General features: G+C 41.9%; 1 protein-coding gene across 1 annotated transcript in view; it reads left to right on the top strand.

The window, feature by feature from the left end:
- Nucleotides 1–24,175, top strand: part of TBC1D15 (TBC1 domain family member 15) — a 903,088-nt gene that overhangs the window by 327,040 nt on the left and 551,873 nt on the right. The window contains exons 8-9 of the mRNA XM_053719215.1: nt 16,785–17,216; nt 23,703–23,939. Coding sequence (XP_053575190.1) covers nt 16,785–17,216; nt 23,703–23,939 — 669 coding nt within the window. The remainder of the gene's footprint in view (nt 1–16,784; nt 17,217–23,702; nt 23,940–24,175) is intronic.

The raw sequence follows: 24,175 nt of genomic DNA, 5'->3' as shown, positions 1-24,175 counted from the left end.
AACATTAGTAGAGAAATTGTGGTTCCTTCATTATGTCCTAATCCTAAGAATTCTAAGGAGAAATCGTTGCATTCTTTGGATGTTGTTAGAGCTTTGAAATATTATGTTGAAGCTACGAAATCTTTCCGTAAGACTTCTAGTCTATTTGTTATCTTTTCCGGTTCTAGAAAAGGCCAGAAAACTTCTGCCTTTTCTTTGGCATCTTGGTTGAAATCTTTAATTCATCTTGCCTATGTTGAGTCGGGTAAAACTCCGCCTCAGAGAATTACAGCTCATTCTACTAGGTCAGTTTCTACTTCCTGGGCGTTTAGGAATGAAGCTTCGGTTGACCAGATTTGCAAAGCAGCAACTTGGTCCTCTTTGCATACTTTTACTAAATTCTACCATTTTTATGTATTTTCTTCTTCTGAAGCAGTTTTTGGTAGAAAAGTACTTCAGGCAGCGGTTTCAGTTTGAATCTTCTGCTTATGTTTTTCGTTAAACTTTATTTTGGGTGTGGATTATTTTCAGCAGGAATTGGCTGTCTTTATTTTATCCCTCCCTCTCTAGTGACTCTTGTGTGGAAAGATCCACATCTTGGGTAGTCATTATCCCATACGTCACTAGCTCATGGACTCTTGCTAATTACATGAAAGAAAACATAATTTATGTAAGAACTTACCTGATAAATTCATTTCTTTCATATTAGCAAGAGTCCATGAGGCCCGCCCTTTTTTTGTGGTGGTTTTGATTTTGTATAAAGCACAATTATTCCAATTCCTTATTTTATATGCTTTCGCACTTTTTTTATCACCCCACTTCTTGGCTATTCGTTAAACTGAATTGTGGGTGTGGTGAGGGGTGTATTTATAGGCATTTTGAGGTTTGGGAAACTTTGCCCCTCCTGGTAGGAATGTATATCCCATACGTCACTAGCTCATGGACTCTTGCTAATATGAAAGAAATGAATTTATCAGGTAAGTTCTTACATAAATTATGTTTTTCCAAATACCTAAAAGGTTTACAGAAATTATTAATAAGGAATGGGATAGACCAGGTGTGCCGTTCTCTTCCCCTCCTATTTTTAGAAAAATGTTTCCAATAGACGCCACCACATGGGACTTATGGCAGACAGTCCCTAAGGTGGAGGGACAGTTGTGCTTTTTTTTTTTTTTTTTTTTAGATCCAATGGATAAAAAATTAGAGGTTACCTTAAGAAAATATTTATTCAACAAGGTTTTATCCTACAGCCCCTTGCATGCATTGCCCCTGTCACTGCTGTTGCGGCGTACTGGTTTGAGTCTCATTGGATGACATACTTGGCAAACTTAGAGCACTTAAGCTAGTCAATTCTTTTATTCTGATGCCATTGATCATTTGACTAAACTAACGGCTAAGAATTCTGGTTTTGCTATACAGGCGCGCAGAGCGCTATGGCTTAGATCATGGTCAGCTGACGTGACTTCAAAATCTAAGCTACTTAACATTCCCTTCAAGGGGCAGACCCTATTCGGGCCTGGTTGAAGGAGATTATTGCTGATATCACTGGAGGAAAAGGTCATGCCCTTCCTCAGGACAGGTCCAAATCTAGGGCCAAACAGTCTAATTTTCGTGCCTTTCAAAACTTCAAGGCAGGTACGGCATCAACTTCCTCTAATAATAAACAAGAGGTAACTTTTGCTCAATCCAAGACGGTCTGGAGACCAAGCAGAAAAAAAAAAAAAAAAAAAAAAAAAAAAGGAGACCAAACCTGACCTGGAAAAAAGGTAAGCAGGTAAAAAAGCCTGCTGCTGCCTCTAAGACAGCATGAAGGAACGGCCCCCTATCCTGGAACGGATCTAGTAGGGGGCAGACTTTCACTCTTTGCCCAGGCGTGGGCAAGAGATGTTCAGGATCCCTGGGCGTTGGAAATTATATCCCAGGGATATCTTCTGGACTTCAAAGCTTCCCCCCCAAAAGGGAGATTTCACCTTTCACAATTATCTGCACACCAGATAAAGAGAGAGGCATTCTTACACTGTGTACGAGTCCTCCTAGTTATGGGAGTTATCCATCCAGTTCCAAAGGAGGAACAGGGACAGAGTTTTTACTCAAATCTGTTTGTGGTTCCCAAAAAAGAGGGAACCTTCAGACCAATTTTGGATCTAAAGATCTTAAACAAATTCCTCAAAGTTCCGTTGTTCAAGATGGAAACAATTCGTACCATCCTACCACTGATCCAGGAGGGTCAATATATGACTACAGTGGATCTAAAGGATGCTTATCTTCACATTCCGATACACAAAGATCATCATCGGTTTCTCAGGTTTGCCTTTTAAGACAGGCATTACCAGTTGTAGCTCTTCCCTTGGGATTAGCTTCAGCCCCAAGAATCTTTACAAAGGTTCTAGGGTCACTTATGACGGTCGTAAGGCCGCGGGGCATAGCAGTAGCCCCTTATTTAGACGACATCCTGATACAGGCGTCAAACTTCCAAATTGGCAAGTCTCATACGGACGTAGTACTGGCATTTCTGTGGTCGCATGGGTGGAAAGTGAACGAGGAAAAGAGTTCTCTATCCCCACTCACAAGAGTTTCCTTTCTAGGGACTCTGATAGATTCTGTAGAAATGAAAATTCACCTGACGGAGTCCAGGTTATCAAAGCTTCTAAATTCCTGCCGGGTTCTTCATTCCATTCCGCGCCCTTCGGTGGTTCAGTGTATGGAAGTAATCGGCTTAATGGTAGCCGCAATGGACATAGTGCCGTTTGCACGCTTACATCTCAGACCGCTGCAACTATGCATGCTCAGTCAGTGGAGCGGGGATTACACAGATTTGTCCCCTCAACTGAATCTGGACCAAGAGACCAGGGATTCTCTTCTCTGGTGGCTATCTCGGGTCCATCTGTCCAAAGGTATGACCTTTCGCAGGCCAGATTGGACAATTGTTACGACAGATGCCAGCCTTCTAGGTTGGGGTGCAGTCTGGAACTCCTTGAAGGCTCAGGGATCGTGGACTCAGGAGGAGTCTCTCCTTCCATTAAATATTCTGGAACTAAGAGCGATATTCAAGGCTCTTCAGGCTTGGCCTCAGTTAGCAACTCTGAGGTACATCAGATTTCAGTCGGACAACATCACGACTGTAGCTTACATCAACCATCAAGGGTGAACGAGAAGTTCCCTAGAGATGTTAGAAGTTTAAAAAATAATTTGCTGGCTAGAGATTCACTCTTGCCACCTATCAGCTATCCATATCCCAGGTGTAGAGCATTGGGAGGCGGATTTTCTAAGTCGTCAGACTTTTCATCCGGGAGAGTGGGAACTCCATCCGGAGGCATTTGCACAAATGATTCATCGTTGGGGCAAACCAGAACTGGATCTCATGGCGTCTCGCCAGAATGCCAAGCTTCCGTGTTACGGATCCAGGTCCAGGGATCCCAAGGCGACACTGATAGATGCTCTAGCAGCGCCCTGGTTTTTCAACCTGGCTTATGTGTTTCCACCGTTTCCTCTGCTCCCTCGACTGATTGCCAAGATCAAGCAGGAGAGAGCATCGGTGATTCTGATAGCACCTGCGTGGCCACGCAGGACCTGGTATGCAGATCTAGTGGACATGTCATCCTTTCCACCATGGTCTCTGCCTCTGAAACAGGACCTTCTACTTCAGGGTCCTTTCAACCATCCAAATCTAATTTCTCTGAGACTGACTGCCTGGAGATTGAACGCTTGATTTTATCAAAGCGTGGCTTCTCCGAGTCAGTTATTGATACCTTAAGACAGGCACGAAAGCCTGTCACCAGGAAAATTTACCATAAGGTATGGCGTAGATATCTTTATTGGTGTGAATCCAAGGGTTACTCATGGAGTAAGGTCAGGATTGCTAGGATATTATCTTTTCTCCAAGAAGGTTTGGAAAAAGGATTGTCAGCTAGTTAAGCGTCTGGCAGATGTTCCAGACGTTCAGGGATTTTGTCAGGCTTTAGTTAGAATCAAGCCTGTGTTTAAACCTGTTGCTCCACCATGGAGCTTAAACTTGGTTCTTAAGGTTCTTCAAGGAGTTCCGTTTGAACCTCTTCATTCCATAGATATCAAACTTTTATCTTGGAAAGTTCTTTTTTTGGTAGCTATTTCCTCGGCTCGTAGAGTCTCTGAGCTATCTGCGTTACAATGTGATTCTCCTTATCTGATTTTTCATACGGATAAGGTAGTCTGCGTACCAAACCTGGGTTCTTACCTAAGGTGGTATCTAACAAGAATATCAATCAAGAGATTGTTGTTCCATCCTTGTGTTACACAATTTGGACGTGGTCCGTGCTTTAAAGTTTTACTTACAAGCTACTAAAGATTTTCGTCAAACATCTGCTTTGTTTGTTGTCTACTCTGGACAGAGGAGAGGTCAAAAGGCTTCGGCAACCTCTTTTTCTTTTTGACTAAGAAGCTTAATCTGCTTAGCCTATGAGACTGCTGGACAGCAACCTCCTGAAAGGATTACAGCTCAATCCACTAGAGCTGTGGCTTCCACTTGGGCCTTTAAAAATGAGGCTTCTTTTGATCAGATTTGCAAGGCGACGACTTCGTCTTCGCTTCATATTTTTTCAAAATTTTACAAATTTGATACTTTTGCTTCTTCGGAGGCTATATTTGGGAGAAAGATTTTACGGGCAGTGGTTCCTTCCATTTAAGTTCCTGCCTTGTCCCTCCCTTCATCCGTGTACTTTATCTTTAGTATTGGTATCCCACAAGTAATGGATGATCCGTGGACTGGATACACCTTACAAGAGAAAACACAATTTATGCTTACCTGATAAATTTATTTCTCTTGTGGTGTATCCAGTCCACGGCCCGCCCTGTCATTTTAAGGCAGGTAATTTTTAAATTTAAACTACAGTAACAACTGCACCCTATGGTTCCTCCTTTCTCGGCTTGTTTTCGGTCGAATGACTGGCTATGACAGTTAGGGGAGGAGCTATATTACAGCTCTGCTGTGGGTGTCCTCTTGCAACTTCCTGTTGGGAATGAGAATATCCCACAAGTAATGGATGATCCGTGGACTGGATACACCACAAGAGAAATAAATTTATCAGGTAAGCATAAATTGTGTTTTCGACAAAAGGATAGTAACCCTCGTGTATTCGAATCATGTACGATGGGGTAGATGGGGAGACATCAAGTTGATTATAAGGAACAAAAGTTGCCTGAGGTGATGCAGACCAAAGGTCTGCCACTCTCGTAACACCCAGTCTAGACCAGGAGGTCGGGTGAGAGTCTGGTAGGCCTGACAAGAGGCCAGCAACAGAGGTAATTGGGGACGGGTGGGGAGCCACCTTAGGGTTGTGTCGCAGGCGGTCCCAGGCAGTCAGGCATTCCCGAATTAATGGATTAGCAACCTCTAAATTTCTTCTACAGTGAGGTGGTGTCCAGATTAGGTCCCTCAAAATGAGATTATGCGGTAAGGAGGCTTGTTCAATCGTCCTCCACTTACTATCAGAGGCTTTAACTCCCCATTGGGAGATATGTGTGAGCATGGCAGCATCCGCATACCTGAAGATAGAGGGGGAAGCCACCCCCCCATGCATTCTAGGGTACTGTAAAATATTGTGAGCAACCCTAGGAGGTTTACCTTGCCATATGTACTTAGTGCAGGCGCTCTTGAACTGAATGAGGAGTTCTGGGCACCCTGATTGGCAGACAACGCAAAGCATATGTCAGTTTAGGGAGGTAACTAATTTTTAAGGCCGCAATGCGGCCTAACCAGGAGGCGCATTTAAAGTTCCACTTTGAGTTCAGGGACCGAAGTTCAGCCAAGAGTGGTTTAAAGTTATCGTCAATTATTTGGGGGAGTGAGTTGGATAGTTTAACACCGAGATGGGAGATGTACTTATTATTAGGAATAAATTTGTGTTTTTCACAGAGACTTTTAGAGACTTCCTCGGAGAACCCGAATGTAAATAATTCTGGTTTAGCTTGTAATACGACAAGGCGCTAAACGTCTCAAGGAGGGACAGGAGCCTCGGGATCTCTCTCAAGGGCCTGGAGAAAAACAGAGTAGTGTCATCGGTAAACAAGGCCACATTATGAACCGTACCATGAAGGGTGATTCTCGATATCTCCCTATCCGCTCTGATAGCTGCGGCCAAGGTTTCCATGGCCAGTGCGAATAGGATATGGGAAAGAGGGCAACCTTGTCGGATGCCATTAGTAATAGAAAAAGGGATGGATTGGAAATCTAGGATGATTACCAGCTATAAGATTATGTTTGCAAGTTAAAGTTATAAGTGCTTCATTAATGTATAAAATATAAGAAAAAAAAAAAAGAACCTGTGGGTAGTTAAGTTAAGTTAAAGTTTTTAACTTTCAAGGTTTTATTGTGGAAATGTACACAGTTTGTTTTCTCTCCTCCTTTTAACCCCGCAAGAGGGGAAAGTAATGTATTAGAAGTTGTACACTGTTCATTGGATCTACTCGATCTCGTTGATTGTACTCTGTAACTTAAAATCTTTAATAAAAATTAATTTAAAAAAAAAGAAAAAGGGGTGGAGTCGAACCCCAACCCTCTAAATGAGGCTACCGGAGAGGAATATAGAGCCTTCACTGCCTGTATTATTTGCGAAGGGAATTGGAAGCTCTCTAGGACACCCCACAAGTACTCCCAACGGACGTGGCCTATTAAGCCTCCTGGCCTCAAGGAGAATGTCGAGAAGCCTCCTGGTGTTATCTGGACCCTCTCTCCCGGGAATAAAACAGACTTGATCGGGGTTGATGAGAGTTGGAAGGAGTTTTGCTAACCGATTTGCGAGGATTTTATCATATATTTTGACGTCGGTGTTTATAAGTGAGATGGGTCGGTAACTGGTGCAGAGAGTTGGGTCTTTATTAGGTTTGGGAATAGTGTCTTTGGAGGCCTCTAGGTATTCACTGTCGACTTTCCATGTGTCCATTGCCCGATTGAAAAATCTGGTAAGGGTAGGAACAAGTTCATTTAGGTAGGTCTTATAAAAAATAGCCGTAAAGTCGTCTGGCCCAGGGGCCTTGAGAGATTTCAGCTTTTTAATGACCTGCTTGACCTCCTGACTAGTGATTGGGGTGTCAATGCACTCTATATGGGCTTTTTTCAAGGGTAGGGAGTTTCCGGGATTGTAGAAATGGGCTTATAGTTTCCGAAGGGGCCTGTCTAAGTGCCATTTCGTTTTTAATGTTATAGAGTTAAGAATAGAACTTATTAAACTGTTGACCAATCAAGGAGGGGAGTCGGAAAGATTGTGTGCCATGTTTAATCTCGTGAATACGGGAAGCACCTGTGCGTTGCCTAATTTTGTTAGCAAGTAAAGCGTCCGCTTTGTTACCTTTGGAATACATGAGTTATTTCAATTTAAGGAGTTTAGATTGAGTCCTATAGAATTCCAGCTGGCAAATATGACGCCTAATGTCTTTAATCTCCGATTCGTGCGCCGCGGAGTCTAGGGCCCGCTGTTGGGTTTCGAGAGCCCGTAACCTACAATGGGCCTGGGATTGGGAAAGGCCTGCTTGTTTTTTAAGATGGGCCTGCTTGCGGATAAAGAGGCCACGAACAGTGGCCTTAAACGCTCCCCATAGTATGTTATCACTAATATCTGGGGTATCATTTATATGGAGGGTAAAACAGATCTCCTTCCTGATCTCGTCCCTGAAAGGGATATCCGAAAGGAGATGGTGTGGTAGCCTCCATGGGGCTCTAGGCTTAGTGGTGTGACTGGAATCTATATCTAGGATTACAAGGTCGTGATGCGACCACAGGCAGGTATAGATGCTCGTGGAGCAAACCAGATCAAGGTCTGTAGGGTGGCAAAAAATGTAGTCTAATCTAGAAAATGTGGAGTGTGGGTGGGAAAAGTGGGTGAAGTCCTAATCTAAAGGGTGTAGGGACCTCCAGATATCAAAATAATTAAACTGGGACATGAGTTCTCTAAATCTGTGGCTGGTTGGGTCGTGACTAGTAGGGATTTTTTTGAGCAGGCTCGATTTCCTATCTAGCTTCCCATCCCACACCATATTAAAGTCGCCTGCAAGAATTACCTTGCCCTGTGTAACCTAACCTTATCTACTATTAGGAGGATTTTCCGTAGGTACCTAGGTTGGAGTGAGTTTGGGAGGTAGATTGAAACCAGGGTGTATGTGACATGGTCTAAATTGCATACAAGGATAAGGTATCTGGCCTGAGGATCTCTGAGCACAAGAAGGGGCTCATAGGCCACCCTCTTGTGTACTAGGATGGCTACTCCTCTGGCTTTTTTAGTAAAGGAAGCCGCCTCGAAAACCGGGAAGTCCCTAGCCATGTGTAGGGGGGGGGGGGATCGGCCAGGAGGTGCGTCTCTTGGAGGAAAGCCACATCCGCCCTATGATGGCGTAGGGAACGGCATAGAAGGCATCTCTTTCCCACAGTATTCAGAAATTAAGAACTGGTTAGCAGGGTAGGGAAGGGAAATAGAGGGAAACAAGTGGAAATAGTCCACCTATGTGGGGCCCTAAGATGGGCACCAAGAATTGGGGGGGGGGAGCTAACACAAACTGAAAAGAAGTGAGGCTAGTGTGGGTAGCCCCGCTCTCTACAAGAAATTTTGTAGAATAATAAACTAAAGAATGTTCAAACTCTAACTAAGACTCGTTGCAAAAACATTGATAAAACATCAAACAGGCAAGCTAACAACATTTTAACATGACAAGTTAACATGACACTAATAACTGGATGTAGTGAGGTGACTTCAGGTAGGAGAGGCTTGAGGCCTCTGGATGCCTCTTGGGCGCTTCGGCCTTTGGTCCTTAAGAGTCCACTCTGGGGCCGAAACCCGCAATCTGGATCGGGTTTCTTCTTGATTTACCAGAGCAGCTTGAAGTTGGCCAGGAGAGTACCCACCATAGAGGGGGAGGACACTATGTGAGTCTGGTTGTCCCTCGTCACGATAAGTTTAGTGGGGAATCCCCACCTTTACTTGACATCAGCCTTCCTCAGTTGGGTAGTAATTGGGGCGTAAAGCTTCCGTTTCTGTAGAGTGTGAGAGGAAAGGTCCGACAGGAGCTGTATATCTTTAAAGGTGTCAGGAAGGGTGGGTTTACTGTAGGCCGCTTGCATTAAACGGTCCTTAAAGGTAAAGTGATAAAAACATACTACCACATCTCTTGGTTTGTCGTATGACACTGATCGAGGTCTGAGGGCCCTGTGGGCTCTTTCCATGGCATGCTTGTTACCCTCCAGGGGGCCCAATAAAGCGGTGAATAAGGAGATAAAGAAATCCTGTAGATCGCCCAGTGGAATGCCTCTGAACCGGACATTGCTCCTCCTGGCTCTATCTTCCATATCAGCTAGCTTTAGCTCGAGCTGGGAAATTTGTTCTGCTAGGCTTTCAGCATAAGACAGCAGGTTCGAGTGGTCTGTAGCCAGATCATCCTGTTGCCTCTCAAGGGAATCCACTCTATCGCCAATTTCGGCTATATATTTCTTAAGTTCAGCTGAACTTCTCTGGATCTCAGCCGTAATAGATTTGGTCTGGGCTGCGAGCAGTTTTTGCAGAGTGCTTTCAGTAATGTAGTGATTAAGGTGAGCAGCAGACTGAGAACTCGACTGTGAACCCTCATCCTGCGACTCAGGATCACTGACATCCTTCCTCTCTGGATTAGATACCTTGCGTGACTGGGAGAAATGATCCAGAACAGTCTTTTTCAAGGCCGCCGGGGTCTTGGAGTTTTTTCTGGAGGAGTGCGACATGGTTAGCCTTGTAGAGTAATCCAATGCTGACTCGTGAGACTACAATGAGGCCCAGCCCTGACCACTTATACACAAAGAGGTTATTAGAACAGTGAAAAACTTGCACAAGATTATAACATTCAACTAGGTTATCCTAGGAGCTGGACTATGACATCGGTTTAGAACATAAATAGCTAGTGGTATACTGTGAGAGCGGGGGCTAGCACAGACCTCAAGTATTAGTTACACCTGGAACATGGTATTCAAACACATACATTTATTTCAAAAAGGTCCAACCAGAGGACCAACAGCTGATGATTGAGATGGTCCCTAGGGGCCCCCACACACCTCAGGGGAGGGGGATACGACCAATTGGAATGGAAAAGGGAAAGTGGCAGTGACCAGCCCAGACAAGCTTTCATCCAGAAAGGGGGAGGCGCGAGGGGGACCAGAGCAACCAATCCCTCCCTGTGGGACTCACAATCGATACCAATCAAGTACAGTGCAGAGAAGGAAGGTAGCAGGAAAGAGCAGTACTCTTGGGGAGAAGATTGTAGTGTAGGAGAAAACGTAGGGGCTACCTCAGTGTTGTGGTAAGGATCTGGGTATGCCTACGCTCGGGCGGAACTGGGATGCACTTCAGAGAGGCTGGCAAGTGGCTGTACTCGTAGTTTAATCACCCTCCTGAGTTGCTCTGCATATAAGGGTAAATAAAAGGAGTAAGTGCTATAATGTGATGAAGGGGAGGTCCCTAATTTGAGCGTGAGGTGAATAATATAAGTAGCAAGGCGCCACAGAAGTAATAGTCAAACAGACGATACCTGAGGGAATAATGGGGGAATGCAGTTTAAGGGGCCTAGCATTGTATGTTCAAGGTTGAGTAGAGAACTTAGAAGACAAAATGAGCACGTAAACAAAACAAGCACTCCACTCTGAGCATAGGCTACAGAGATACATATGCTGGCGCAGCGGCCTAAGTACTATGACACATAAACAGAACAACAAGAGGCCAGTGGTAACACAACTCAGGCACGTCAGTGTAAAAAATCACCAGAGTGGCGAGAGTAGCGAGTGTAAGGGTATATGCACAGTTCGCAGAATTACAGTGCTGCATCCATGTAGAGAGTCATAAGTTGGTGATGGCACCTCTGGACAGAGATCTTTCAATTCAGAGAAGGTGGGTAAACAGCAATGCAGTCCTGGGGGTAGCCAGTGATACCAACAGTTCCGTGAGTGGGAAATGCCATAGGAGTGACAATTCTCATGAATAGAAAGGTGAATCAAGTGGGCCTACCTCCAGAAGCAGCAAAAGTTCTGTAGAGTACACAAATGGTATACTTATAGGAGGTCTGCAGGGACCCCAGGGGTTATTTAATATTCTGTGACTCTTTATAGACCCCAAACAGGCTGAATGTTGTGTTCCCTCTGGAGTAGCAATAAGGGGATAGGAGTTTGTATAGTTTGTCCTCCACTGCTTGATTGTAGGTCACTTGACATGAGAGGCTTAGAGGGTGGTGTGTTGGGCCTTCTTAATTGCTGCAATTTCCTAGGAGGCTAGGGGGACCTCAGGGCAGTCCAATGTAAGGTAGAGGCTAAATAGGCCTAGTTATATGTAATGGAGGGCCTCTCCAGATTCCACCATCCCAGGCCCCCCAGTACCTCGTGGGCCAGCTAGGTTTATGTTATGAAGGCTGCGGCCAGTTCCCAGGCTCAATACCCCCTCTGTTTTATACTGTATGAAGTTGCTGTCGGGGGGAAATAGCAGTTAGTGGTTAGGAGCGGATGAGGTGTGCCTGTGTAGGAGGTCTAGATTATATGAACTTTGTACCCTGTATGGAGGCCCCCTAAAAAATTCTGCGTGGCAGAATTGTGACTCACCAAATCACCGTGATAGTCCCGATTAGGTGGCTGCTCCAGCAGGACCAATTACTTAGGCAGATGCTTCCCCGTTGGTTCCCCCAGAAAGAGGAGAAGAAACGATCCTAAAGGCAGTTCAACTCAGGCTTCCTTGCTAACCGGAGCTTGCTGTGCAGTGTCAGGGAGCAGGGCCAGGGTGGCAAGATGGCGGCTGTTCCCACCGCTTTCTCTTTCTGTGCGGCTAATGCAAGGAGATGAGATCTGGAGCTGCACCCCGCTGGTAACAAAAAAAAGAAACTCCCGCTGCGGGTTCCACAGCACGGCTAGCCGGATCGGTTTACCCCTGTCAGGTCAGGTGTGGTAGGCGGCCGTTTCACTCAGGCACACCGGTCTCGGCATCCACCTCCGCACACTTCTACAGGTTCCACCACCGCCGTTCCTCTGCGACAAGCCTCAGGTCAGTGTCGCCTGTACCAGAGCGGAGCCCCGACCCTCCGGTACAGTAACCAGGTGCAAATAGGGTGAATAAGAGCCAAAGGATGTTAAATAACTTGGCGCCAGTTCCTTTCTGGGAATATAGGAAAACTCCGTAAAGTCCCCAAAACAGGGTGCTGGTCTGGAGTGGGAATCCGCTCTCTCAAATCAAGTAGAAAGACGACTTTTTTAGGGTAAAACAATCCTTTTTTTGCCCATAAATAGCAAGTATAGAGAGGAGCTCTAGGAGAAGACGTCCACTTTGCACAGCAGTTAGCTCCGCCCCCCGTGCCTTAAAGTTTTACTTACAGGCAACTAAGGATTTCCGTCAATCATCTTCATTATTCATTGTTTATTTTGCAAAGCGTAGGGGTCAGAAAGCTACAGCTACCTCTCTTTCTTTTTGGCTGAGAAGTATCATCCGCCTGGCATATGAGACTGCTGTCCTATTGCTTTGGTATTGGTTTCCCACAAGTAAGGATGAAATCCGTGGACTCGTCATATCGTAAAAGAAAGTAATTTATCAGGTAAGCATAAATTTAGTTTTCTTTTACAAGATATGCCGAGTCCACGGGTTTCATCCTTACTTGTGGGATTTATCCTCCTGCTAACAGGAAGTGGCAAAGAGCACCACAGCAGAGCTGTTACATAGCTCCTCCCCTAACTCTTCCCCCCAGTCATTCTCTTTGCCTATGCTAGTAATAGGAAGGGTAAAGTGATAGTGGTGACAAAATGATATTAATTATTTAATTTCTCCAATCAAGATATTTTTTATTTTAAATGGTACCGGTGAGTACTATTTTGATCAGGGAGGATATGGAAGAAGATTTCTCCCTGAAATTGATGATCTTAGCAGCAGTTACTAAGTTCAAGTATGGTTCCCACTAATCTGAAGGTAATGATGGAAACTCTGCAGTGTGAGGACGGTCTCATGCAGTAAACAGCTTTTGAGGTATGTGTCAGCCTATTTTTTTCTGAGGAAACTCGGTATATCAGAATTGGCTGTATTTGGTTCCTTATAAGGGGAACAGGGTAAGCAGTAGTCCTAAACCATAAGGGGAGTTACTGTCATACCGGGTGTTTTATTTCCTACATCATTGCAGCACATTTCATAAGCAGCATATTATTTGACACTGGGACTTTTATTTTCACAAATTTTATTATAAAACAGTAAAAGAGGTTTTATTTGATAAATAGTCGTTTGGGGACCACATGGCTGTTTTTAACCGCTTCCCATGCTGTAGTTGAATTTCTTAGTGCGACGTCCATTGTGGGCGGGGCCTATTTTCGCGCCTCAGATGCGCAGTTTACTCTGAAGGAGACAGCAGACATTAGCTCCGGTTGGGCCCTATCTGTGTTTTACACTACCCGGATTGGTGTCGATACGTTTGGCAGTTATCTGGGGGCAGGTAGGTTATTATTTAGAAAATTGTATTATTTTTTGAAAGTAATATTCCTGTAAAGAGTAAATTCAATCCTTGCATGTGAATGCAATAATTTTTGGCAATTTATATGTCTATATCTACTTTTTAAACGTAAATAGACGTTTTTAAGTGTGCTTAGGAAAAAAATTGTGTGTTTTTATTTCTTAAAGGCACAGTACTCGTTTTTTGTAAAATTGTTTTTGTCAACAAATAAAGTATTTACCAACTGTTGTGGTTATTACTACTTTGTTCAACATGTCTGACATTGAGGAAACTCATTGCTCTATGTGTTTAGAAGCCATTGTGGAACCCCCTCTTACATTGTGTACCTGTTGTACTGATAGAGCCTTACACTGTAAGGAACATATTTTAGGAAATTAAAGTATGTCTAAGGATGATTCTCAGTCTGAAGAGAATTAGGATATGCCATGTAATTTTCCTCAAGTGTCCCAACCTTTAACACCCACACAAGTGACACCTAGTACATCTAGTGCGTCTAATTTGTCTAATTCTTTTACTTTGCAAGATATGGCTGCAGTTATGTCAACTACTCTCACTGAGGTATTATCTAAACTGCCAGGTTTGCAGGGTAAACGCAGTAGGCCAGGTATTAACGTAAATACTGAACCCTCTGATGCTTTAGTAGCCATTTCCGATGTACCCTCACAATGCTCTGAATTGGGGGTTAGGGAATTATTGTCTGAGGGAGAAATTTCAGATTCAGGCAATATGTTATGACAGATACGGACTTAGCATCCTTTAAATTTAAACTTGAACATCTTCGCCTGTTACTCAGGGAGGTCCTAGCGACTCTGGATGATTGTGAAGTTGAACCTATTACAATTCCTCCAGAAAAATTGTGTAAGATGGATAAATATCTAGAAGTTCCTACTTACACTGATGTTTTTCCGGTTCTCAAAAGAATTTCGGAAATTGTTAGAAAGGAATGGGATAGACCAGGCATACCGTTCTCTCCCCCTCCTAATTTTAAGAAAATGTTTCCCATATCAGACTCCATCAAGGACTCTTGGCAAACGGTCCCTAAGGTGGAGGGAGCAATATCTACTCTAAGCGTACAACTATACCTATTGAAGACAGTTGTGATTTCAAACACCCTATGGATAAAAAATTAGAGGGTCTTCTAAAGAAATTATTTATTCACCAGGGTTTCTTGTTACAACCTGCTGCCTGCATTGTTCCAGTAACTACGGCGGCGGCGGCTTTCTGGTTTGACGCCCTTGAGGCGTCTCTGAAAGTAGAGACACCCCTAGACGACATTTTGGACAGAATAAAAGCTCTCAAACTAGCTAATTCTTTTATCACAGATGTTGTTTTTCAGATTACTAAATTAGCAGCAAAAAATGCAGGCTTTGCCATATTGGCGCGCAGAGCGCTGTGGTTAAAATCGTGGTCTGCTGATGTATCATCAAAGTCTAAACTGTTAACTATTCCTTTCAAGGGTAAATTAAAGGAAATCATTGCTGACATTACTGGAGGTAAAGGCCATGCCCTACCTCAAGACAAACCTCTTAGGATGAGGGGTAAACAAAATAATTTTCGTTCCTTTCGAAATTTCAGAGGAGTTCCCTCTGCTTCCCCTTCCACCAATAAGCAGGAAGGAAATTTTGCTCAATCCAAGTCTGTCTGGAGACCTAATCAGACCTGGAACATGGGTAAACAAGCCAAAAAGCCTGCTGCTGCTACCAAGACAGCATGAAGGGGCAGCTCCCGATCCGGGACCGTATCTAATAGGGGCCAGACTTTCTCTCTTTGCTCAGGCTTGGGCAAGGGATGTGCAAGATCCCTGGGTATTAGAAATTGTGACCCAGGGGTATCAAATGGAATTAAAAATTTTTCCCCCAAGAGGGAGATTTCATATTTCACATTTGTCTGTAGACCAGACAAAAAGAGAGGCATTCTTACACTGTGTAAAAGACCTCTATTCCATGGGAGTAATTTGTCCAGTTCCAAAACTGGAACTGGAACAGGGACAGGAGTTTTACTCGATCCTTTTCGTGGTTCCCAAAAAAGAGGGAACTTTCAGACCTATTTTGGATTTAAAGTGTCTAAACAAATTTCTCAGGGTCCCATCGTTCAAGATGGAGACTATACGAACAATCTTACCAATGATCCAGGAGGGTCAATACATGACCACTGTGGACTTAAAGGATGCGTACCTTCACATTTCTATCCACAAGGATCATCATCAGTTTCTAAGGTTTGCCTTTCTGGACAAACATTATCAGTTCGTGGCCCTTCACTTCGGGTTGGCCACAGCTCCCAGAATCTTCACAAAGGTGCTAGGGTCCCTTCTAGCGGTTCTCAGGCCGCGGGGCATAGCAGTGGCGCCCTATCTGGACGATATTTTGGTTCAGGCGTCAACTTATCATCTGACCAAATCTCACACGGATATCGTGTTGTCATTTCTAAGAACTCACGGTTGGAAAGTGAATATACAAAAGAGTTCACTTGTTCCACAAACAAGAGTTCCATTCTTGGGAACTCTGATAGACTCGATAGACTTGAAATTTTTTCTGACGGAGGTCAGAAAATCAAAGATTCTAAATACTTGCCAAGCTCTTCAGTCCATTCCTCGGCCATCAGTGGCGCAGTGTATGGAAGTCATTGGTTTAATGGTAGCAGCGATGGACATTGTTCCGTTTGCTCGCTTTCATCTCAGGCCACTGCAACTGTGCATGCTCAGACAGTGGAATGGGGTTTATGCAAATGTATCTCCTCAGATAAATCTGGATTAAGAGACCAGAGACTCTCTTCTGTGGTGGTTGTCACAGGATCTTTAAATTAGGGACCCTTGAACCCCATGGTCTCAATAGAGATTGGGATCTTTCAGTTTTTCTATAAAAATTAGTCTTTAAAATGTTTTTATTATCTTCATCTAATTGATGTTATAATATTCTTGTATTGATATAAGCTTCCCTATCTATCTAGGAAATATGTATATTTATGTTGGTTATATACCACTTTTGATACATTGTTGCCCATAGGGTTAAATTAAAATGTTGCAATAGAGCGCCACCTAGTGGTATTTGCCTATATATAGATTAAAAATCATTGTGTTTGTATGCATGATTAAGGAAACTTGTTCCGAAACGTTGCTGCTACTCCTGTGTAAAATTTGGGAATAAATTTACCTTTGCTGTCACTCACTTTGAAGTTATTTGTATGCTGTTGGAGTCCTGAGTGTAGCTCCTGAGTGAATCTGCATATCTCTGACCGTTGCTGTGCTGGACTTCTGCTGTTTGTTTCATTGACTTCTCACTCATAGTCCGTTGCACCTAGGTCAGTTGAAATTGATTGTGTGAATAAATACACTAAAAATGGATTTTACACAGAATGAACTAAAAACTTTCTCCTACACTGATTTGGAAGCTGCTAGGATCACCACCTTAACGAAAGGTTTGAGGGATTTCCTGAAAAGCACCCCTAACGATACTACAACTAAAGATTTTGAAAAGCTGAAAAAGAAACGGCTGGCTTATGACTTGCACGCTTCAACTTTAGCGGAATATCACAGAGTGAAGCGTATTCCAAGAAGTCTGCCAATGAGCGCCAGACCTACACTTATGAGAGATAACACTACCTACTGTGACAGGTTTGAGCAGATACTAAACAAATACTCTATGGACTTAATGGTGCTCACAGTAGAATGCCTCACTCAAGAAGTTAATGAGCAAGATGTTAAACTGGCTGAAATTGAAGATACTATAAAAAACACGTTACCAACTGACGAGTCTAAAAAAATCCTGTTACAGACCAATACAAATGTAGCGGATTTAAGATAGATATTTGAGGAGCGTAAAAGATTGAAGTTTGCCCGAGATGAAACCGACTACTCCGAAAGTCGTGTATACCGATGGAGATACGACCCGGAAGGAGCGTCACGGAGACTTCCGGTAACTTCAGACGCCAAAACCGCTACCAAGCCAGAAGCGGTAGTAGCTCTAGTTCATCTGGTACGTCTCCGGGGGACTCCGAACCGGAACACGGAGAGGAGGGAGGAAACACCGCCATGGTAAAAGGAAAACAGCTGCGACAGCTAAGGTAATCCAAACGCAAGTAAACCATACCGATGGGGTTGGAGCAAACACTATGGAAGATAATGTAGTGAATATATCTAACATTGACTTTTCACAAAACGATCTTTCTATGCTCAATAAGGGCTTATCATACTGTCCCAATAGAGACTGTAATTTTTTTCAGTTGAATAAGGATCTATATCGCTTTTTTAGAAACCTAAGGCTCAAATCCTTTATGGATAATATTACTCATTCTGAATTAACTAGAAAGGTTAAAAATGAGAAAGCTTTGTTCACTATGTCTAAACTACAGTTGAAGAAAAAAAGTTCGTTTATTCCCCCACAAAATTGCCATAGTGTTGAGACATATATTGAATTAGTTAGAAAAGATATATGTAAATTACAAAATAAATTGAATATTAAAAGTCGTGCATACCATGCTGCAAATAAGAACACCTTTGATAATATCTCTAATTTTTCAAAAAAAGATGTCTCTGCTATTAACTCCATAAAAACTAAATCTGATGTGATTTTGAAAAGGGCGGATAAAGGAGGAGCTATTGTTGCCCTTAATAAATCTTATTACACTAATGAAATAAGACAACAGCTTAGTGTGAAAGAAGTATATAGAAAATTGCCTTATAACCCTATATTTGACATCCAGAAAGAGTTAAAACAGGTTTGCCAAGTTGCATTAAATAATGAACTAATAGATAAAGATGTTTTTAACTATCTCTTAGTGGAACATCCCTGCACCCCAGTGATGTATTCACTCCCTAAAATTCATAAAAATCTATCTGAACCCCCTATACGCCCTATTGTGGCGAGTACAGACTCTATCTTAACAAATGTATCCATTTTTCTTGATCGTATACTTAGACCTTATGTGGAAAATTCTAATTCCTTTTTACAAGATACTAGTGATTTTTTAAGAAAGGTGGATACATTGATAATTGAATCTGACAAATGTATTCTTTTCAGCTTAGATGTAGAAAGTCTCTACACCTCTATAGCTCACGAAAGTGGTATTGGCGCAGTCAAAGCAATGTTGAGCTCAGATGAGAAGTATTCTAAACAACATGTTGATTTTATATCTCAATTGCTTGAACTCATTCTCTATTGTAACTATTTCTTGTTTGGTGATAATTATTTCTTGCAAACGCAAGGTACTGCAATGGGGTCCAACGTCGCCCCTAATTATGCTAATATCTTTATGAATATTTTCGAAGAAAAATTTATTTACACCAATCCTAGGTTTCATCGGTATGGCGCCTGTTGGTGGCGCTATATCGATAATATCTTTGGTATTTGGCAGGGCGACGTTGGATCCCTTTGCGATTTTTTCAATGATCTTAATAATTTCACTAATAGCATTAAATTTAAGTTAATATGGAGTGAGGATAATATTTCATTTCTGGATACCAAAATTATTAAAAATGGGAACTTTTTAATAGTAGATCTCTATCGTAAAGAGACAGATAGAAATAGTTTACTGCACTTTAACAGTGCCCATCCTCCTTCTTTACTTAAAGCCTTGCCCCGTAGCCAATTCCTTAGAGTTCGCAGGATTATCTCAAATGAGAATATTATTGATGTTAGGATGAATGAGATGGGCAAGAGCTTTCTTAGTAGAGGTTACCCTAATACATTAATTGATAAGGAAATACAATATGCTAAGTCAATTTCTAGAGATACCCTATTAAATCAAAAGAAAGATAAAATTAAAAACGATTCCCGTATCATCTTTGTATCTGAATACAATGCCCAATCGCCCCTCATACACAAAATCATTAGAAAGCATTGGCCCATTTTGTCAGAATGTAACCCGAATGTAAAGGAATTTCAAACCCCCTCCCTATGCCAGCCTATAAGCAAGGCTTAAGTATAGGTAGACAACTTATTAAAGCAGATATCGGTCCTAGTAAAACTACTATTCAAGGTGTTATAGGTAATAAGAAAGAAGGATGTTATCCTTGCCTTAACTGTTCCTGCTGTAATAATATGTCTAAAGGTGCATTCTTTTACCATCCAATTACAGGGAAGAAATTTAACATTAGAGGATATCACTCCTGCTATACTCAATTCGTTATATATCTTATTAAATGTCCGTGTGGGCGTGGCTACATCAGAGAAACGACAAGAAACATCAAAGACAGAATCATAGAACATAAGAGTAGTATACGAGTAGGGAATATAAAAGCGCCAGTAGCTCATCATTTCATTAAGATGGGGCATCTCATCAATGAATTAAGATTTCAAATAATAGAAAGTGTAGCTAGACCCCGTAGAGAGGGAGATAGAGAGAAGCTGTTGAAACAGCGTGAAGCTTTCTGGATCTTTAAATTAGGGACCCTTGAACCCCATGGTCTCAATAGAGATTGGGATCTTTCAGTTTTTCTTTTCTATCTTCATCTAATTGATGTTATAATATTCTTGTATTGATATAAGCTTCCCTAGCTATCTAGGAGATATGTATATTTATGTTGGTTATATACCACTTTTGATACATTGTTGCCCATAGGGTTAAATTAAAATGTTGCAATAGAGCGCCACCTAGTGGTATTTGCCTATATATAGATTAAAAATCATTGTGTTTGTATGCATGATTAAGGAAACTTGTTCCGAAACGTTGCTGCTACTCCTGTGTAAAATTTGGGAATAAATTTACCTTTTCTGTCACTCACTTTGAAGTTATTTGTGGTTGTCACAGGATCATCTGTCCCAGGCGATGTGCTTCCGCAGGCCATCATGGGTTATAGTGACAACGGACGCCAGCCTCTTAGGCTGGGATGCAGTCTGGAATTCCCTGAAGGCTCAGGGAACTTGGACTCCGACGGAGTCTCAGTTGCCAATCAATATTCTGGAACTGAGAGCAATATTCAATGCGCTTCAGGCGTGGCCTCAGTTGGCACTCACCAAGTTCATAAGATTCCAGTCGGACAATGTCACGACTGTAGCATATATCAATCATCAGGGGGGAACAAGAAGTTCTCTTGCGATGATAGAGGTATCAAAGATAATCCAATGGGCAGAGATTCACTCTTGCCATCTATCAGCAATCTATATCTCAGGAGTAGAGAACTGGGAGGCAGATTTTCTAAGTCGTCAGACTTTTCATCCAGGGGAGTGGGAACTCCATCCGGAGGTGTTTGCATCGTTGATTCATCAATGGGGCACACCGGAATTGGATCTGATGGCATCTCGACAGAATGTCAAACTTCCACGCTACGGGTCCAGGTCAAGGGATCCCCAGGCTGTACTGATAGATGCTCTAGCAGTACCTTGGTCGTTCAACCTGGCTTATGTGTTTCCACCATTTCCTCTCCTGCCTCGTGTGATTGCAAGAATCAAACAGGAGAGAGCTTCTGTAATTCTAATAGCGCCTGCGTGGCCATGCAGGACTTGGTATACGGATCTAGTGGACATGTCGTCTTTGCCACCGTGGAAACTGCCATTGAGACAGGACCTTCTCATTCAAGGTCCGTTCCAACATCCAAATCTAAATTCTCTGCAGCTGACTGCCTGGAGATTGAACGCTTGATTTTATCTAAGCAGGGATTCTCTGAGTCGGTCATTGATACTCTGATTCAGGCTCGCAAGCCTGTCACTAGAAAGATTTACCATAAGATATGGCGTAAATATCTTTAGTGGTGTGAATCCAAGGGTTACTCATGGAGTAAGATTAGGATTCCTAAGATCTTGTCCTTTCTCCAAGAAGGATTGGAGAAAGGATTATCTGCTAGTTCTTTAAGAGGACAAATTTCTGCTTTGTCAATTTTATTACACAAGCGTCTGGCGGTTGTCCCAGACGTTCAGTCTTTTTGTCAGGCTTTAATCAGAATCAAGCCTGTGTTTAAACCTGTTGCTCCACCATGGAGTCTGAATTTAGTTCTTAATGTTCTTCAAGGGGTTCCGTTTGAACCCATGCATTCCATAGATATTAAGCTGTTATCTTGGAAGGTTTTATTTTTAGTTGCTATCTCTTCTGCTCGAAGAGTTTCTGAGCTTTTTGCTTTACAATGTGATTTGCCTTATCTTGTATTCCATTCTGATAAGGTGGTTTTGCGTACTAAACCTGGATTCCTTCCTAAGGTTGTTTCAAATAAGAATATTAATCAGGAAAATGTTGTTCCTTCCTTGTGTCCTAATCCTTCTAAGAAGGGAGGTCTATTACATAACTTGGACGTGGTCTGTGCTTTGAAGTTTTACTTACAAGCGACCAAGGATTTCAGACAAACATCCTCTCTTTTTGTTGTTTATTCTGGAAAGCGTAGGGGTCAAAAAGCTACGGCTATCTCTTTCTCTTTTTGGCTGAAAAGCATCATCCGCCTGGCATATGAGACTGCTGGACAGCAGCCTTCTGAAAAAATTACGGCTCATTCTACTAGAGCTGTGGCTTCCACATGGGCTTTCAAAAACTATGCTTCTGTTGAACAGATTTGTAAGGCTGCGACTTGGTCCTCCCTTCATACTTTTTCCAAATTTTCCAAATTTGATACTTTTGCTTCTTCTGAGGCTATTTTTGGGAGAAAGGTTCTTCAAGCAGTGGTGCCTTCCGTTTAGATTCCTGTCTTGTCCCTCCCTTTCATCCGTGTCCTAAAGCTTTGGTATTGGTATCCCACAAGTAAGGATGAAACCCGTGGACTCGGCATATCTTGTAAAAGAAAAGGAAATGTATGCTTACCTGATAAATTGATTTCTTTTACGATATGCCGAGTCCATGGCCCGCCCTGTCATTTTAAGACAGGTTTTATTTTATTTTTCAAAACTTCAGTCACCTCTGCACCTTTTAGCTTTTCCTTTCTCTTCCTATACCTTTGGTCGAATGACTGGGGGGGGGGGGAGTTAGGGGAGGATCTATGTAACAGCTCTGCTGTGGTGCTCTTTGCCACTTCCTGTTAGCAGGAGGATAAATCCCACAAGTAAGGATGAAACCCGTGGACTCGGCATATCGTAAAAGAAATCAATTTATCAGGTAAGCATAAATTTCCTTTTTCCTATCTATGCAGACAAGCTGTATAAAATAAGTGGCTATCTAGTTTTGTACATTTACTTACCCCTTTTGTTAAACTGAGTGAATGTTTGTCATTGCAATAATTATTTATGACTCGCCAAATATTGACTCTTGCACTGAAGGTTGCTTTGTGAATTCTGTCTTTAGGCAGTATAATTAAGAATGTTCATTTATTTCAACAAATTGCTTTTTTTCTTCTTAAAAATATTTTTGACTTAGCTGAGAGTATACTGCTTACGTCTACCATTAATGTACTGAGTCTTAAATGTTGCTTCTGACATAAATATGGTGTCTGGAAGTACACTACTAGCGAGAATAGGATATATCTACTTGCCGGAAACATAGGATATTAGGATTTGATATGGCCATCTTTTATAAAAGAAAATGTGTTAAATACCAGGCAATGAAAGTTGGTAGAGCAAATTAGAATAAAAAGTTAGTTTTGGTATGTTGATGCAACATGTGTAAAATCATTATGTATGATGACACATGGGGTGATATATACTGTAACTAAATACAATGTATTTTCCTTCGACACAGAAACTCGAAGTATCTAAAGAGAAGAGCTGTATATCTGACCATGTAAAAAGTTCAATATATATATGACAGGACTGTGCTTCATAAAAATAATATATTTTTAAATTATTTTGAGTGTAGCTAAATTCAGAATAGTAAATCAAGTCATTAGCCATTGTTCAATTGTGATGTTAAACAGAAGCAATGATTGTTTTAATTTTCTATTATTATTCATGAACAAATCTGTGATATTCAAAAATGAATATAAAACAGTCTCAGTAAAAATAGCATGTCCAATAATGTTAGCAGCAAGTAAATGCATTTCCATAGATATTAAATAAAATGCTTCAAAGCCCCTTTGCTTGTATATTACCATCATCATACTTGCACACTTTACAGTTTGCTGCTTTTTGCATAATTTGTAAGTTTTTTTTTTCTTGTTTTGTCTTAAGATAGTTATTTACTGGCATCATAAGATAGGGAAATATCTGTTTTCATAACGGCAAGTCAAGCAGCAGAGGATTCTACACCACATTGATAGTCAATTGTGACTAGTTGAAAATTATGCATTTATTGCTATTGTTGTTGCTTCATGTTTAACCTGAGATTCATTAAACCCGGCCACATTTTAATTCTTAAATCTTGTTTATGAAAATACTGATAAATAGGGGGATATACCTGAATTTAAATATATAGCTTTGTAGTCCATGATACCTATTATTTTAACCTCCTTTTTTTCACAGAAGCTAAAGAAGGACCCTTATACTGCTACTATGGTTGGCTTTTCTAAAGTGACTAATTATATATTTGATACAATACGGGGCTCTGATCCGTCCACACATCATAGACCTCCTCAGGAAATGGCTGACTTTCTTGGTGATGCAATACCAGATTTAAAAATAAACCAACAAGAAGAACTGGGATTTGAAGTAATAACTCGTGTAAGTATCAGGATCTTTTCTGGTTCACAGTCTTTTCTTAGAGTAATGCAAAAGCTTATTTACACATGGTCTCCAAATAACCACCATAGTGAAGGTGAAGTGCAAGTTTTTAAGGGGTGTGTTCCTGGAGTACTGTGGATTTTCAAAATCCTCTAACTCTTACTAGCAAAATGGCAATTTTAAATGTTTTAACCCTGTCCTGTCCCGTCCCATAGTCATTTTTCCACTCTTGGAGG

Source organism: Bombina bombina, chromosome 6 (genome assembly GCF_027579735.1).
Source record: "Bombina bombina isolate aBomBom1 chromosome 6, aBomBom1.pri, whole genome shotgun sequence".
Taxonomy (NCBI): Eukaryota; Metazoa; Chordata; class Amphibia; order Anura; family Bombinatoridae; genus Bombina; species Bombina bombina.
Note: the sequence above shows the minus strand (reverse complement) of the source record. Positions and strands in the feature narration are given on the sequence as shown.